General features: G+C 36.9%; 1 protein-coding gene across 1 annotated transcript in view; it reads right to left on the bottom strand.

Moving 5' to 3' along the window:
- Positions 1-3,754: 3,754 nt before the first annotated feature.
- Positions 3,755-16,356, bottom strand: part of LOC133532561 (leucine-rich repeats and immunoglobulin-like domains protein 1) — a 103,623-nt gene continuing 91,021 nt past the window's right edge. Inside the window, exon 9 of the mRNA XM_061871296.1 lies at positions 3,755-3,958. Coding sequence (XP_061727280.1) covers positions 3,852-3,958 — 107 coding nt within the window. The 3' untranslated portion in view covers positions 3,755-3,851. The remainder of the gene's footprint in view (positions 3,959-16,356) is intronic.

Genomic DNA, 16,356 nt, shown 5'->3' with positions numbered 1-16,356 from the left:
TATCTTGTAAGTCTCACTTAGTTTCTACTTACTAGTACGGTTACGCAATTGAAATGCGTTAAGAAGCTAAAAAAATTTTTAGCTTTTATGCAAAACAAAACATCTAAGATACAAAATAATATCTTACTGCTTAATTGGTTACAGTTTTATAAAATAAAAAGAGAGTTCATGAGCCTAGACGTTTGAATCGAACATTTAAATGAAATCATTTTGGAGGAGATAACAATTGTTATTGATGAATACGCATTCTGTTAGAAATATTATTTTATTAAAAGAAAGTGAATCCCTTTGATACACGGGCACCCCAAATTGCAACATATCATATTTTATTATATTTAAATATGAAACCTACATACCTCCACGTATATCTATGTATATCTACGTATCATATAGTATTATTACTTGTTTTTGTATCTTTGGTAGTTGAGTTGTATTTTAACGCTGAAATATATTTACCTAATTAAGAGGTCAATATTGGTCCTAGAAATACGATATAAAAGGAGACCGTCGATTTAGTCAAAAACTTCGGCCCAAAACAATCTGAAGCCTATTTGATTGAAACGGACCTCTTATTTATTGTCTTATTTGTTGATTACGATCGTAAACACAAAATCACGAAATAAAAGGGGAATATCGAGTAATCCTGCAGTGAAAACAAGAATATGTCAAGAAAAACTTTAAAAAAATATATGCGCATACAAATCGGATGATTTCGTTAAATCATTGTTTTTTTTTCCAGAAAAATGGACAAAATCTGGCATATAAATAAAACCGTGAATCTTTTCTCATATAATATATGTAAAGTAATATTTTTTTATCTTGTTGGTAGTTCGTTTTTTTTTGCTGTGTAAAAGGAATATAATAGGTATTGTCATAACTAACTAAACGACTAACCCGTTATAATAATATTTACTTGCGTACTTTTCCTATATATCCTCACCACAGTGGTTTTCTCTCTCTTTCTTCTTACTGAGGTGAACCGTACAAGCAGTTCGTCTCTGGAATTTGCTCCCTCTGACGATCAGACAGGCTCCAAGCAAGTTGTCTTTCAAACCTGCTATTGCAGGCGTAGTAGGAATTAGTCTGTAGGTAACGCACATGCTATTGTATGTATAAGTATGTATTTATCTTTATACTTGTCTACATATTTACTACTATACCTATATATCTTTGTGTATTCTTACTATGAATACACTAAATATGTAAGGTATAAATTATTATGTTTAGTAAGTATTTATGTAAGTAGGAATTATGTTTTCACTTGGCATTGAGTTCGCCTATTGTACTTTTTTATATGCAATAAAGTTTAAAATAAATAAATATAATAAAATCCCATATTAGTGCTTACACCTTTATTATAAAAATCTTACCATTATTACAATATAATACATCTAATAATTATAATTTTATTCACTATTTATGCTAAATCAACAGTCAACCAAAGCACCGATCCATATTGTTTACAATACATAATATGAATATTATTACAATTTCGACGTTGAAGACTTAGATAAACAAACACATCTAATAGAATAAGAGTTAACACAAAAACATTTTGCAATTTCAACACCATTAGGTAATAAATATGTATTTTATACTAACAGTAACTAACATATGGACTTTAGTACTATGTACTATGTAAATACATAATCATTTCATAAACTGTATAACGTATGAATGTGTTAGTAAAAATAGACGATAAAACTTTGTTCCGTGCGATTAATAAAGGGATCGTTTTCATCTATTATTAAAAAAAGTAAGTACAATTTTTTTCATTTATGCATGTCAATTTTCAACTATTGCCGCATTTCATATTTATGATCATGGTTTGACGTTTGTTGTCAATGACACATAAAAATATCTCCACTGCTGTTCTAGGGCCGGACATTTAAACACAGGACATTTGACATCTCAATCTAGTTAATTATTGAATCAATAACTAAAACACATAAACCTGTATTTATGGTCAAAACTGTTGATGAAAACGATCTTAGTAATGTGATTAAAGTTAAAAAATAAATTTTACTTATTTACAAGTGATGTGCAATTTGACAGTTGAGTTAGTATACATTTTAATGTTATATAATTGTTCCACTATGTTAAAATTTCTTATAAATATTCTTTGGCATAGTTATGATTATATTATTCAATGTGCTGTAAAATAAATTTTAACAAATAATAACAGTTTAGATAAATAAATTGTTTAGACAATATAAAGATATGCTTTTAAGTTTCTTTAGAAAATTAAACGTTTACATTTATTATTATACAGTGCATTTAGTGATATGAAGTCAAGATATTTTTAATACATAGGTATCTATGATATGTTTAACACTATTAACAATAGACAGAGTACACCAAGTTTAAAAACAATCGGATAATTTGATATCGACGTTACGACATTATTAATATCATGAACTTACTTTTAAAATTAATATTTCGTACAAAAAAACGAAAATTGCTCTATGTTAATAATATTCAACAATTTATTTTGCCTCTTGAGATTTAATCTTATGGTTGCGAGCTTTCGATAATTGAAAATCGTAACGTCGTCTGCTTCACGAATATATACTTGTATAATATGTGTTATATTTGATACTGTACATTATGTACACTCTCACTAATGGTCCTTAATGTTTAATATACAAGACCCTCGGACGGTATTTCTGCTCCATTTTAAGATCTTAATACACCCGCTCTCACAAATACAGACTTAACTAACATCTTCAAAAGACAAATAGTTAAAAGTTACTTTCATCCTATATAAAGTCAGGATAAGAAAAACATAATCTGAAATACAATCCTTTAAATTTATATTTTTTCTAATCAATAAATATAATTACAAAATCAATCAATAAAATCTAAGTTATATAAAGCCTTACTTTCATTATTTGTAATATCGGCTCAATTTCAATATTTAAGGGTCCCGGTCAATCAAGCTCGAATCTCCATACAAACGTATTTACGCTCTCATTTTTTTTAAAACGATTAGCTAAATTGCTCTGAAACTTTTTACTTACAATAGGATAATCGTAAGGTATATATATATCTACACGGCTGTAATTAGTTTATGTTGCCTCAGATAAATAACATTACAGCGTTATAAGATTTTCATACAAAACTTGTTTTTGCTCTATTTCGTTTGTTTTATAAGGTGGAGCAATATAAACTAATTTAGCCCGAGATATACCTCATTTTATTGTATGTGCAAAGTTCCATTACAATCCAATACGTAGTTTTAAAATGAGAACGAAACTCCCATTGGACGGGAAAGTGAAATTCGGCCGACCTTGCCGTGGTCTCTTTAATTTTATAAAACTAGTTTTTTTATAACAACTGAAGTAAATTATGAGTACATATTTATGATAAAGTAAACAGCAGAATGCTCGACTAATATGGTTATATATTTTTGTGTTGTTGTTGGGTATCGGTGTTCCGATTTGTGCAAAAATTTTTGCTGTAAGATCAACTCTAGAAAGCGTGAAACCACATGAAACTTTTTATTTTTTATAAGAACATGTATTCGAGGACTTAGGAATTTAGCTCGCTTCAAATATCAACGCAAGTTTGAAGTCTTGAGAACCTGTTTGAATAATTTAAGTAAGTATTACGAAGTTTAGCGGCTAAAAAAGGTCACGGTCCTGGATTAAGATTTATATTTTTAATTCCCAGCCTTATGACTGTACTCAAGTTAAATTTGATACAAATTTAGCACAAAATAACATTCTCAAGTTACTACATTAAAACTAAAATGCACCGTCGTACAATATTGTAATTAACATATCAACTCGAACTCGAATGATTCGACAACACAGAACCAATTACTAGCGTAAGTAAGCTGTCTAAGTAGGTCACCTGTCTTCGTAGCGCATGACAAGTACAAGCAGCATCGATAATAATAGGCTTGCGTAGCTGGATTTAGTCTTCACGCCGCTTTGTAGCTCGGCCAAGCTGGAACCTGTTAGAGAAAACAACTTTGTAAATACATTCATAATCAAATACATTTGCTTGCGAAGTAAAGCTTTTCTTATTTATTTTAGTTTTATTTTCTAAAAATCTTTGGACTTGAGAAATTTTACATTCATAGTATCAAAGATATATTGATTGAGTGATGTGTAAAATCTAAGACAATTTCGTGCTTCGAATTTGACAGGTAAACGAGGTGGCGTTGTATAGCTCCATATATTTTGCGGTATCTCTGATTGTCAGAAATTGACGTTTGATAATTCAGTGTCAATCTGTTTTGGATGTCAAATTAAATGGCACGTTTTTTTCCTAGACTTTTTTACCTCTCTATTACAATCAACTGCCTTTGTTAGTATAAAATATCTGTAATTTACCTATGACGAAGATCAGTACCCCTAGTGTAAATTTTGTCGATAGCGAAATGTGATTATATTTAACAACAGTGTTGATTGCGGCGAGTTTCCTGATTTAATGAAACATAGTAAAATAACTCCTTTATTTAAATCGGGTAGCAACTCTGACCCCACTAACTTTAGACCGATATCTGTGCTACCAACATTCAGTAAGATTTTGAAAAATTAATTCTTTCTCAATTAGTACGACATTTTAACGTCAATAATTTAATGCATAATAAGCAGTTTGGTTTTACACGGGGTCGCTCGACAACCGATGCTGGTGTTGAGCTAATTAAGCATATCTTCGATGCCTGGGAGGAGTCACGAGATGCTATAGGTATCTTCTGTGATTTGTCTAAGGCCTTCGACTGCGTTTGTCATGAAACATTAATCAGGAAACTACACTATTATGGAGTTAGAGGAGCGGCACTGGATTTACTTAAGTCCTACTTAAATGGTAGAATACAAAGGGTCGATGTGAATGGACAGCGATCACCGGGGTCATTGGTCTCTATGGGTGTACCACAGGGGTCAATATTGGGACCTTTCCTGTTCCTTATCTACATAAATGACTCAAAGTCAAACGACAGCAACAAGCTTACAATGATGTAAACGATGCTATTTCTAAAGTAGTAAATTGGTTCAATGTTAATAATTTATTGTTCAATGAGAATAAGACTAAATGTATTAAGTTTGTCACTAGTAATGTAAGGCATGTACAAACAAGTGTCATTGTGAAGGATGAGGAATTGGAATTAGTTGATAGTACAGTTTTTCTTGGTATAACTTTAGATTCTAAACTCCAGTGGGGTCCCCATATTGCTACTCTTTCGAATAGACTGAGTTCTGCAGCTTTTGCAGTAAGCAAAATCCGTCAGTTAACTGATGTCAAAACAGCTCGATTAGTATATTTTAGTTACTTCCATAGCATTATGTCAGTAGTGTAAATATGTATGTTCCATCTCAAAACTATTCCGCCAGAGGGCGCCACTTGGTAGTTCGGCAAAGATCCGTTAGATGGCGCCACTTGGTAGTTCGGCAAAGATCCGTTAGATGGCGCCACTTGGTAGTTCGGCAAAGATCCGCCAGAGGGCGCCACTTGGTAGTTCGGCAAAGATCCGTTAGATGGCGCCACTTGGTAGTTGTTCATTGATCCCCGTCAGATGGCGTTACTTTGTACGTGTAAGTAAGTTAGTTATCGATGAATTTATAAAAGTTCGGCAAAGATCCGTTAGATGGCGCCACTGCTGCCCCTGGCCCTACCGCCGCCTTGCCTCAGTTTAGGTATTTGTCTCCCGACGTGTTGCATCAGCCGCCAATGTGGCGCCGACGGCCACCTGCAAATTCCTACGTGGGCGTCGAGGTCGATCGAGATAAGAGAGAGAATAAGTTAGATTTAAAATATGCATATATATATCGGCTTATTTTTCTTTTTGTATACCACGTCGGTGGCAAACACTGCCCGCCTGATGGTAAGCTGTCACCGTGGCCTATGGACGCCTGCAACTTATTTTTATACCACGTCGGTGGCAAACACTGCCCGCCTGATGGTAAGCTGTCACCGTAGCCTATGGATGCCTGCAACTTCAAAGTCGTTACATGCACGTCAGCCCGCCGCATTCCCGAGTCGAGGTCGATGGCCTAGGAGCCTCGCCCCCTCCCCCGCCTTCCCCGCCGCTGCCGCAGCCACCTCCCCGCCCTCCCACTGCCGCCTCCCCGCCCTCCCCCGCTCCCTCCCCGCCGCTGCCCCTGGCCCTGCGCCCCTTGGTAGTTGTGCATATATCCTCGCCAGTTGGCGCTACTTTGTATGTATCTGACGCCACAGAGCACGTGTACATTTTTGAGTCAAGGTCGAGATCGATGGCCTCGGCTCGCTCCCTGGTGCGGTTGGTTTTGGAGCTTGTGGTCAACAAATATATGGACTTTGTACTTTTCCAACTGCCCAATAAGTTTGTTTTAAAATATGCATACGGGCATATTTGCAAGAGCACATAATATAGAGTGGTTACAACCGGATAGAAAAATATATATTTTCTTGAATACCTGGGTATTCGATATTTATCCAGGTACTAGTCGTAATGTTAAACATACATGTTTTTACTTACAGTACGGGATGTTTCATGTTAATCTAAAAGTTGTAACTATTTCTAGTTACATCTGGTAACATTTACATCACACTTTTTAGAAAAGGGAGTTTCTAAACCTAATTATGTCGTTAACTAGCAAAGTCGAGTATATCTGTATGTGAATAATAAATAAATATCGAATACCCAGGTATTCAAGAAAAAATACATTTTTCTACCAGGTTGTAACATCTCTATATTATGTAATAGGTATTTTTTAGCTGACCTAATTCCGATTCCTGGTACTGGTGAACTTATTTATACCACGTCGGTGGCAAACACGAATACTGTCCGCCTGATGATAAACTGTCATCGTAGCATATGGACGCCTGCAACTTTTTTTTTATACCACGTCAGTGGCAAACACGAATACTGCCCGCCTGGTGATAAGCTGTCAACGTAGCCTATGGATGCCTGCAACTTTTTTTTATACCATGTCGGTGGCAAACACGAATACTGCCCGCCTGATGATAAGCTGTCACCGTAGCCTATGGATGCCTGCAACTTCTAAGTTGTTACATGCGCGTTGTCGATCACTGGTATTGGTGAACATTTTTATACCACGTTGGTGGCAAACAAGAATACGACCCATCTGATGCTAAGCAATCACTGTAGCCTATGGATCATGCGCGTTGTTGATCATTAAAGTATGCGAAATGTTGTGAAATTGCATACGGCGCGACCTGCCTGATTGTAAGTGTAGTCAGTGTAGCCTTTGGACGCCTGCAACTTCAAAGTTGTCACATGCGCGTTGCCTCGCCCCAGTTTGCGTGTTTGAGGACTACTAACGTATTCTAATCTAGAAGAACTTGTGTTATACAACTATTTCTACAAGTCATGGAATTGAATAAATATAACATCACCCAATTTCTCGATCCTGCATTTTATATGTACTGAGACGTCGGTGGCAAACAACAATACAGTCCGCTCAAGTAAGCACCCTAGCCTATGGACGCTTGCAAGTACTATTGTATGTACTGGTGAATGTTTATTTTCGGTTGGTTTTGGTCAGATAAACGCCAGTCCATACAATAAGTATGACCATTGGGCGAGGTTTTCGACAGAGGGGTAAGCTCTTAAAGGCGACTCCGGTTTAAATGCTCTAAGGATTGTAGGCATTTAACGGAAAATTTGAGGAAATATTCAACCTTAAACGCTTTGAAATAAGCTTCATTAATAATTCACGAGAGCTGATATTTGCTTGTAATTTCATACAAAATATTAAGGACAGTAGACCTTATTAACCTTAAATACGGCTTACCATATTACCATACCGCATTAAACCTTAAGCACTTTGAAATAATACAATACTTGATTCACGAAGACTGATATTTGCTTGTAACTTCATACAAAATATTAAGGACGGTAGATCTTATTAACCGTAAAACTCTATCTGTCAAAATCAAATATATTCTAGATTAACATAAAGAATAATGACAAACAACGATCAACTCTAAGTACTAGAAATAAAGTAGAATTTTACTCAAATCGGCCGGCTGTAATGCGACATGCATAATTGAGGCGATGGAATAAAAGTTTCACTTTAAGGGGCTCCCTAGTGCCAATGACCTTCGATCTGAATCCCCTTAGTTACCTTACCTTACCATAGCTAGTAGCCAGCTTACCATATTTACTTCAAGTTTATTGTCTTCGAGATATTTGGCATCAAAGTTGAACAATTTTAGGCCAAAAAACTGGTTTTCTGGACATAACTTTTGTGTTAGTTAACTAGTTAGTTAAAATTAAAATCTCTGACGAGTTTTTAGAGACGACAGACGAACCCAAATGTGTAGATTTCGTGTATGTAAAACCCTTCACAGCAATCGAGTAACGAAAAAAGTGTTTTTATAGACAATATTTAAAAAAATCATAAATAAATAAGTGTTCATGTTTCTTTTAAAATCGGCAGACCAGAATGGAGATAAAATATTGAAGACCCGATAGCCGTTCGTCATAAAATTCTATCTATAGTGCAAATGTAGGAGTAACGACTCAAAACTTGTCAAAAATCTGGACTGGGGACTGTGACAAGAACAAACAATAGCAACGCCTTCTCTGCTACTCCTACTGAAAGATAAATAGGACTATCCCGTTCGGTCATTTCCCCCACCGCTCATGCCATGGTTCAGAGAAATGTTATCATAAATGAGACCACATTACCGGCAACCTGCCACAAGCGCATACGCATTCTAAAATTAATTAAAAATCAGAAAATAACAATGGAGTACGTAATTGAGCTCGTTGTGAGGCTGTGGTTCAGTAACAAGGGGTTGGGGTATAATTATAAATGCGGAGATAGCGACGAAACAAATATTGCTTTCATCTCATCAATCGAGGCGCTAGCACCTGACGTGGACATCTACAAGTGGGAGGCAGCCCGGAGCGATCTGAAGAAGCTGATCAAAGAGATTTTGGAGGAGAGGTCCGTCCTCCAGTTACACTCGGGATACCATGCGGAGGGGCTACTGCTGGAGGTGCTAAGGAAACACAACATTAGATCATTGCTCTCCGTGCCTGTCAAACAGAAAACTTTAATCTGGAAAGACGCGGGGTTGTGGTTCGTGGAGGTGATTAGCCCGAAAATCATAAAAAAAATATATGTGTTTGCGGACTAAGAATAATTGTATTTGTATGCATTCCGAAAATAAAAAAGTTTAAAAGTGAATGACTAATTATTTATTTATTTACCAATCATTTAGGTATTTTATAACGTCCCCATGCAAAGGTTTTAATACCATCGTCTAAAATTAACCCTTTACCGCATACGAAGCTATGTATGGCGGATATGATATTCAACTATATTGACAACTGTTAAAGTTCAAATTTCAACAAATATCTTTATAACATGTGGTAAGGGGTTAATCTCTTTTTCATTCTTTTAATTTGTACATATTGTGCTTCATCATCATCATCTCAGCCAAAAAACGTCTACTACTGGACAAAGGCCAAATTATACATGTTATCATAAAGAGGTTTACGTAAGTCTAAACAGCAAGAGTATTTATTAAAATTTAATCGTTGTCGTACAGGAGCGGCATTAATACCTTTCGTTCTTTACACATTTAATTTTGTTTATGTCGTCTGAGGCTAATATACACGCATACATTTTTGGTCTTAACGCAACCAATTCTCGCACTATTCTCCATTTGTTTTCATCCTTCATCATGCCTAAAACTTTTTATTGTGTTGTGGTAAATTATATACATTGTTATGAGAGGTCACATTAGAGTAAATTGTCTATTTATAAGGGGACTCTACGTGTTTGCTTCGGCTCCACGCATGCATACCAAATTGCAGGTCCTGAGATTATGTAAATGACAGAGATAATAATTAAGTAAGTAAATATTCTTTATTGCACCACAAACAAAACAAATTTAAAAACAGATTTACAATGTAGAGAAAGGTAGCAACAGGCGGTCTTATCGCTGTAAGCGATCTCTTCCAGACAACCTTAGGGTATCAGGATATAAAGAACAGTAAGTTTTTATAACAGGTAGTGCACGAATATATTAGAGGAATAGGAAAATTACACAAACATTAAGCAGACAGTACATACAGTACATTTACAATTTAAATAAACAAATAAATATAACAATACATACCAATATTAAAATAAATAAATATTAGTTACATATCTAAATATACATACATACATACATACCTAATATAACACAGTGACACATTAAGAGAGACAAGTAATGATTTTTCAGTAGGGTTTTAAAGCTAATTAATCCCTTGCTTTTAGATTAAATTGTCTTAAAGGACCTCTGCGCTGTTGGCTTCGGCCCCAAGCATGCCTCCCAAAGGTCCCGAGATATGGAAAGGACAAACAAACAAAATAACTAACTAACTAATAACTGGAACTGGAAGAGATCCCTGAAAGGGATAAGTTCGCCTTTGTACACATGATGTGTTTTTTTTTCTGTTTTATGTTTCTTTTTGTACAATAAAGTGTTTTACTACTACTACAATAATAATAACTCTAGACCCTAGCTAATTACGAGCGTGAGCTCTAATATGCCCTCGTAAAGCCGAAACTCTGTCGCAGGTGGGGTAGTAAAGTTGACGAGAATCATTGTAGGTATAATTATAGGAGGGTTTCGGTAGGGATTTACCTATCTGACGTTTCGCATCAAGGTCAATGAGACTCGTGCCTTCAAAGTTCTTTACACTTGTTTTAAAACGAGAACGTCATTCTGACCGCAGAGATGCATAAGTACTCCTCCCATTTGTCAGGTGGTATAGCGTAGGTGGCGCGTAAGCACGTCCTTATTACGTAGGTGCTGCCCACATTGCTTCCGATTACCAGTTGATAGCTGGGAATAGAAAACGGCTTTCCAGTCCAGTCTGCAACCCGCCATACGCCAAACATGCCTACACCACCTTAGCTGACCCTTCATTAAGAGCGCCTCCATGTCAGGCATCTTGCATCGACTAAGAACTTCAGTGTTGGGCACGCGATCTTACCATCTTAAACGCAGAATGGAACGTGGCTTGCAAGCGAATGTCGCCTTTGTACAAATACCAAGAATCGAAAGAACCATGGCTCTGTACATCGACAACTTCGTTTCAACAGGTTTTGGAAACCTGTTCTAACCTATTTTGGTTTGCCTGTTCTGTTGTGACCTGTTTTGGAATTGGTCTGTTTTAATAGTTAATAGAATAGGGTATGTTCTATAAGGGCCATGAACACAAAGGCTCAGATGGACTGGGACAACTACTATGAAACCAAGGCCAGGTACATACTGCGGTACTGGAGATCATGGAGGAACGTCTGCAGCAGCATCGAAAAACAAGCCCACAGCACAACTGGGCAGCCCGATGATACATACACATCTTCCCCTACAGAGACCCAACGCGTTCTCTCCCTAGTAACCCACTTTCCAGGACGCGTAAGTCTCAACAATGAAGATCAGCAGGACGAGGAATACAGTACAACTGACAAATGGCGTACAGAATCTCGTCACCGCTGAAAAACTCAGGCGTGGGCCCATTGACAGCTTTCATCCCTACAAGACGGCTGGTCCGGATGGGATCTTCTCTGCTCTCCTACAGTGGGGTCAAGGGCTCATTTAGGAAACCCTGACTGCATTAAAAACATTTATGCCCACTAGATTCTACTCAAATCATGGTGAGAGAGCACATATTTCATTACAAGACCTTTCAACATTACTTGTTCTTTATTTCTTAAAGTGCCTCGGTCCTTGATATTATTACTATAGAAGGGAAACTCCTAACAGAAGTGTCTTCTTACAAGTGTCTTGGGAGCCAAATCAGAAAGGATAACAGACTAGCCTCCGAGATCCCAACTAGGATTGCTGCGTCCACTTTCAGTCGGTTAACACATCGTATCCGGGGATCGCATAATCTAAAGCTGCAGACGAAGTTGTCGATGTACAGAGCCATGGTTCTTTCGATTCTTGGTATTTGTACAAAGGCGACATTCGCTTGCAAGCCACGTTCCATTCTGCGTTTAAGATGGTAAGATCGCGTGCCCAACACTGAAGTTCTTAGTCGATGCAAGATGCCTGACATGGAGGCGCTCTTAATGAAGGGTCAGCTAAGGTGGTGTAGGCATGTTTGGCGTATGGCGGGTTGCAGACTGGACTGGAAAGCCGTTTTCTATTCCCAGCTATCAACTGGTAATCGGAAGCAATGTGGGCAGCACCTACGTAATAAGGACGTGCTTACGCGCCACCTACGCTATACCACCTGACAAATGGGAGGAGTACTTATGCATCTCTGCGGTCAGAATGACGTTCTCGTTTTAAAACAAGTGTAAAGAACTTTGAAGGCACGAGTCTCATTGACCTTGATGCGAAACGTCAGATAGGTAAATCCCTACCGAAACCCTCCTATAATTATACCTACAATGATTCTCGTCAACTTTACTACCCCACCTGCGACAGAGTTTCGGCTTTACGAGGGCATATTAGAGCTCACGCTCGTAATTAGCTAGGGTCTAGAGTTATTATTATTGTAGTAGTAGTAAAACACTTTATTGTACAAAAAGAAACATAAAACAGAAAAAAAAACACATCATGTGTACAAAGGCGAACTTATCCCTTTCAGGGATCTCTTCCAGTTCCAGTTATTAGTTAGTTAGTTATTTTGTTTGTTTGTCCTTTCCATATCTCGGGACCTTTGGGAGGCATGCTTGGGGCCGAAGCCAACAGCGCAGAGGTCCTTTAAGACAATTTAATCTAAAAGCAAGGGATTAATTAGCTTTAAAACCCTACTGAAAAATCATTACTTGTCTCTCTTAATGTGTCACTGTGTTATATTAGGTATGTATGTATGTATGTATATTTAGATATGTAACTAATATTTATTTATTTTAATATTGGTATGTATTGTTATATTTATTTGTTTATTTAAATTGTAAATGTACTGTATGTACTGTCTGCTTAATGTTTGTGTAATTTTCCTATTCCTCTAATATATTCGTGCACTACCTGTTATAAAAACTTACTGTTCTTTATATCCTGATACCCTAAGGTTGTCTGGAAGAGATCGCTTACAGCGATAAGACCGCCTGTTGCTACCTTTCTCTACATTGTAAATCTGTTTTTAAATTTGTTTTGTTTGTGGTGCAATAAAGAATATTTACTTACTTAATTATTATCTCTGTCATTTACATAATCTCAGGACCTGCAATTTGGTATGCATGCGTGGAGCCGAAGCAAACACGTAGAGTCCCCTTATAAATAGACAATTTACTCTAATGTGACCTCTCATAACAATGTATATAATTTACCACAACACAATAAAAAGTTTTAGGCATGATGAAGGATGAAAACAAATGGAGAATAGTGCGAGAATTGGTTGCGTTAAGACCAAAAATGTATGCGTGTATATTAGCCTCAGACGACATAAACAAAATTAAATGTGTAAAGAACGAAAGGTATTAATGCCGCTCCTGTACGACAACGATTAAATTTTAATAAATACTCTTGCTGTTTAGACTTACGTAAACCTCTTTATGATAACATGTATAATTTGGCCTTTGTCCAGTAGTAGACGTTTTTTGGCTGAGATGATGATGATGAAGCACAATATGTACAAATTAAAAGAATGAAAAAGAGATTAACCCCTTACCACATGTTATAAAGATATTTGTTGAAATTTGAACTTTAACAGTTGTCAATATAGTTGAATATCATATCCGCCATACATAGCTTCGTATGCGGTAAAGGGTTAATTTTAGACGATGGTATTAAAACCTTTGCATGGGGACGTTATAAAATACCTAAATGATTGGTAAATAAATAAATAATTAGTCATTCACTTTTAAACTTTTTTATTTTCGGAATGCATACAAATACAATTATTCTTAGTCCGCAAACACATATATTTTTTTTATGATTTTCGGGCTAATCACCTCCACGAACCACAACCCCGCGTCTTTCCAGATTAAAGTTTTCTGTTTGACAGGCACGGAGAGCAATGATCTAATGTTGTGTTTCCTTAGCACCTCCAGCAGTAGCCCCTCCGCATGGTATCCCGAGTGTAACTGGAGGACGGACCTCTCCTCCAAAATCTCTTTGATCAGCTTCTTCAGATCGCTCCGGGCTGCCTCCCACTTGTAGATGTCCACGTCAGGTGCTAGCGCCTCGATTGATGAGATGAAAGCAATATTTGTTTCGTCGCTATCTCCGCATTTATAATTATACCCCAACCCCTTGTTACTGAACCACAGCCTCACAACGAGCTCAATTACGTACTCCATTGTTATTTTCTGATTTTTAATTAATTTTAGAATGCGTATGCGCTTGTGGCAGGTTGCCGGTAATGTGGTCTCATTTATGATAACATTTCTCTGAACCATGGCATGAGCGGTGGGGGAAATGACCGAACGGGATAGTCCTATTTATCTTTCAGTAGGAGTAGCAGAGAAGGCGTTGCTATTGTTTGTTCTTGTCACAGTCCCCAGTCCAGATTTTTGACAAGTTTTGAGTCGTTACTCCTACATTTGCACTATAGATAGAATTTTATGACGAACGGCTATCGGGTCTTCAATATTTTATCTCCATTCTGGTCTGCCGATTTTAAAAGAAACATGAACACTTATTTATTTATGATTTTTTTAAATATTGTCTATAAAAACACTTTTTTCGTTACTCGATTGCTGTGAAGGGTTTTACATACACGAAATCTACACATTTGGGTTCGTCTGTCGTCTCTAAAAACTCGTCAGAGATTTTAATTTTAACTAACTAGTTAACTAACACAAAAGTTATGTCCAGAAAACCAGTTTTTTGGCCTAAAATTGTTCAACTTTGATGCCAAATATCTCGAAGACAATAAACTTGAAGTAAATATGGTAAGCTGGCTACTAGCTATGGTAAGGTAAGGTAACTAAGGGGATTCAGATCGAAGGTCATTGGCACTAGGGAGCCCCTTAAAGTGAAACTTTTATTCCATCGCCTCAATTATGCATGTCGCATTACAGCCGGCCGATTTGAGTAAAATTCTACTTTATTTCTAGTACTTAGAGTTGATCGTTGTTTGTCATTATTCTTTATGTTAATCTAGAATATATTTGATTTTGACAGATAGAGTTTTACGGTTAATAAGATCTACCGTCCTTAATATTTTGTATGAAGTTACAAGCAAATATCAGTCTTCGTGAATCAAGTATTGTATTATTTCAAAGTGCTTAAGGTTTAATGCGGTATGGTAATATGGTAAGCCGTATTTAAGGTTAATAAGGTCTACTGTCCTTAATATTTTGTATGAAATTACAAGCAAATATCAGCTCTCGTGAATTATTAATGAAGCTTATTTCAAAGCGTTTAAGGTTGAATATTTCCTCAAATTTTCCGTTAAATGCCTACAATCCTTAGAGCATTTAAACCGGAGTCGCCTTTAAGAGCTTACCCCTCTGTCGAAAACCTCGCCCAATGGTCATACTTATTGTATGGACTGGCGTTTATCTGACCAAAACCAACCGAAAATAAACATTCACCAGTACATACAATAGTACTTGCAAGCGTCCATAGGCTAGGGTGCTTACTTGAGCGGACTGTATTGTTGTTTGCCACCGACGTCTCAGTACATATAAAATGCAGGATCGAGAAATTGGGTGATGTTATATTTATTCAATTCCATGACTTGTAGAAATAGTTGTATAACACAAGTTCTTCTAGATTAGAATACGTTAGTAGTCCTCAAACACGCAAACTGGGGCGAGGCAACGCGCATGTGACAACTTTGAAGTTGCAGGCGTCCAAAGGCTACACTGACTACACTTACAATCAGGCAGGTCGCGCCGTATGCAATTTCACAACATTTCGCATACTTTAATGATCAACAACGCGCATGATCCATAGGCTACAGTGATTGCTTAGCATCAGATGGGTCGTATTCTTGTTTGCCACCAACGTGGTATAAAAATGTTCACCAATACCAGTGATCGACAACGCGCATGTAACAACTTAGAAGTTGCAGGCATCCATAGGCTACGGTGACAGCTTATCATCAGGCGGGCAGTATTCGTGTTTGCCACCGACATGGTATAAAAAAAAGTTGCAGGCATCCATAGGCTACGTTGACAGCTTATCACCAGGCGGGCAGTATTCGTGTTTGCCACTGACGTGGTATAAAAAAAAAGTTGCAGGCGTCCATATGCTACGATGACAGTTTATCATCAGGCGGACAGTATTCGTGTTTGCCACCGACGTGGTATAAATAAGTTCACCAGTACCAGGAATCGGAATTAGGTCAGCTAAAAAATACCTATTACATAATATAGAGATGTTACAACCTGGTAGAAAAATGTATTTTTTCTTGAATACCTGGGTATTCGATATTTATTTATTATTCACATACAGATATACTCGACTTTGCTAGTTAACGACATAATTAGGTTT

The sequence above is a fragment of the Cydia pomonella genome, chromosome 2, assembly GCF_033807575.1.
Source record: "Cydia pomonella isolate Wapato2018A chromosome 2, ilCydPomo1, whole genome shotgun sequence".
Classification (NCBI taxonomy): Eukaryota; Metazoa; Arthropoda; class Insecta; order Lepidoptera; family Tortricidae; genus Cydia; species Cydia pomonella.
The sequence above is the reverse complement of the archived record's forward strand: the minus strand, read 5'-3'. Positions and strand labels throughout refer to the sequence as shown.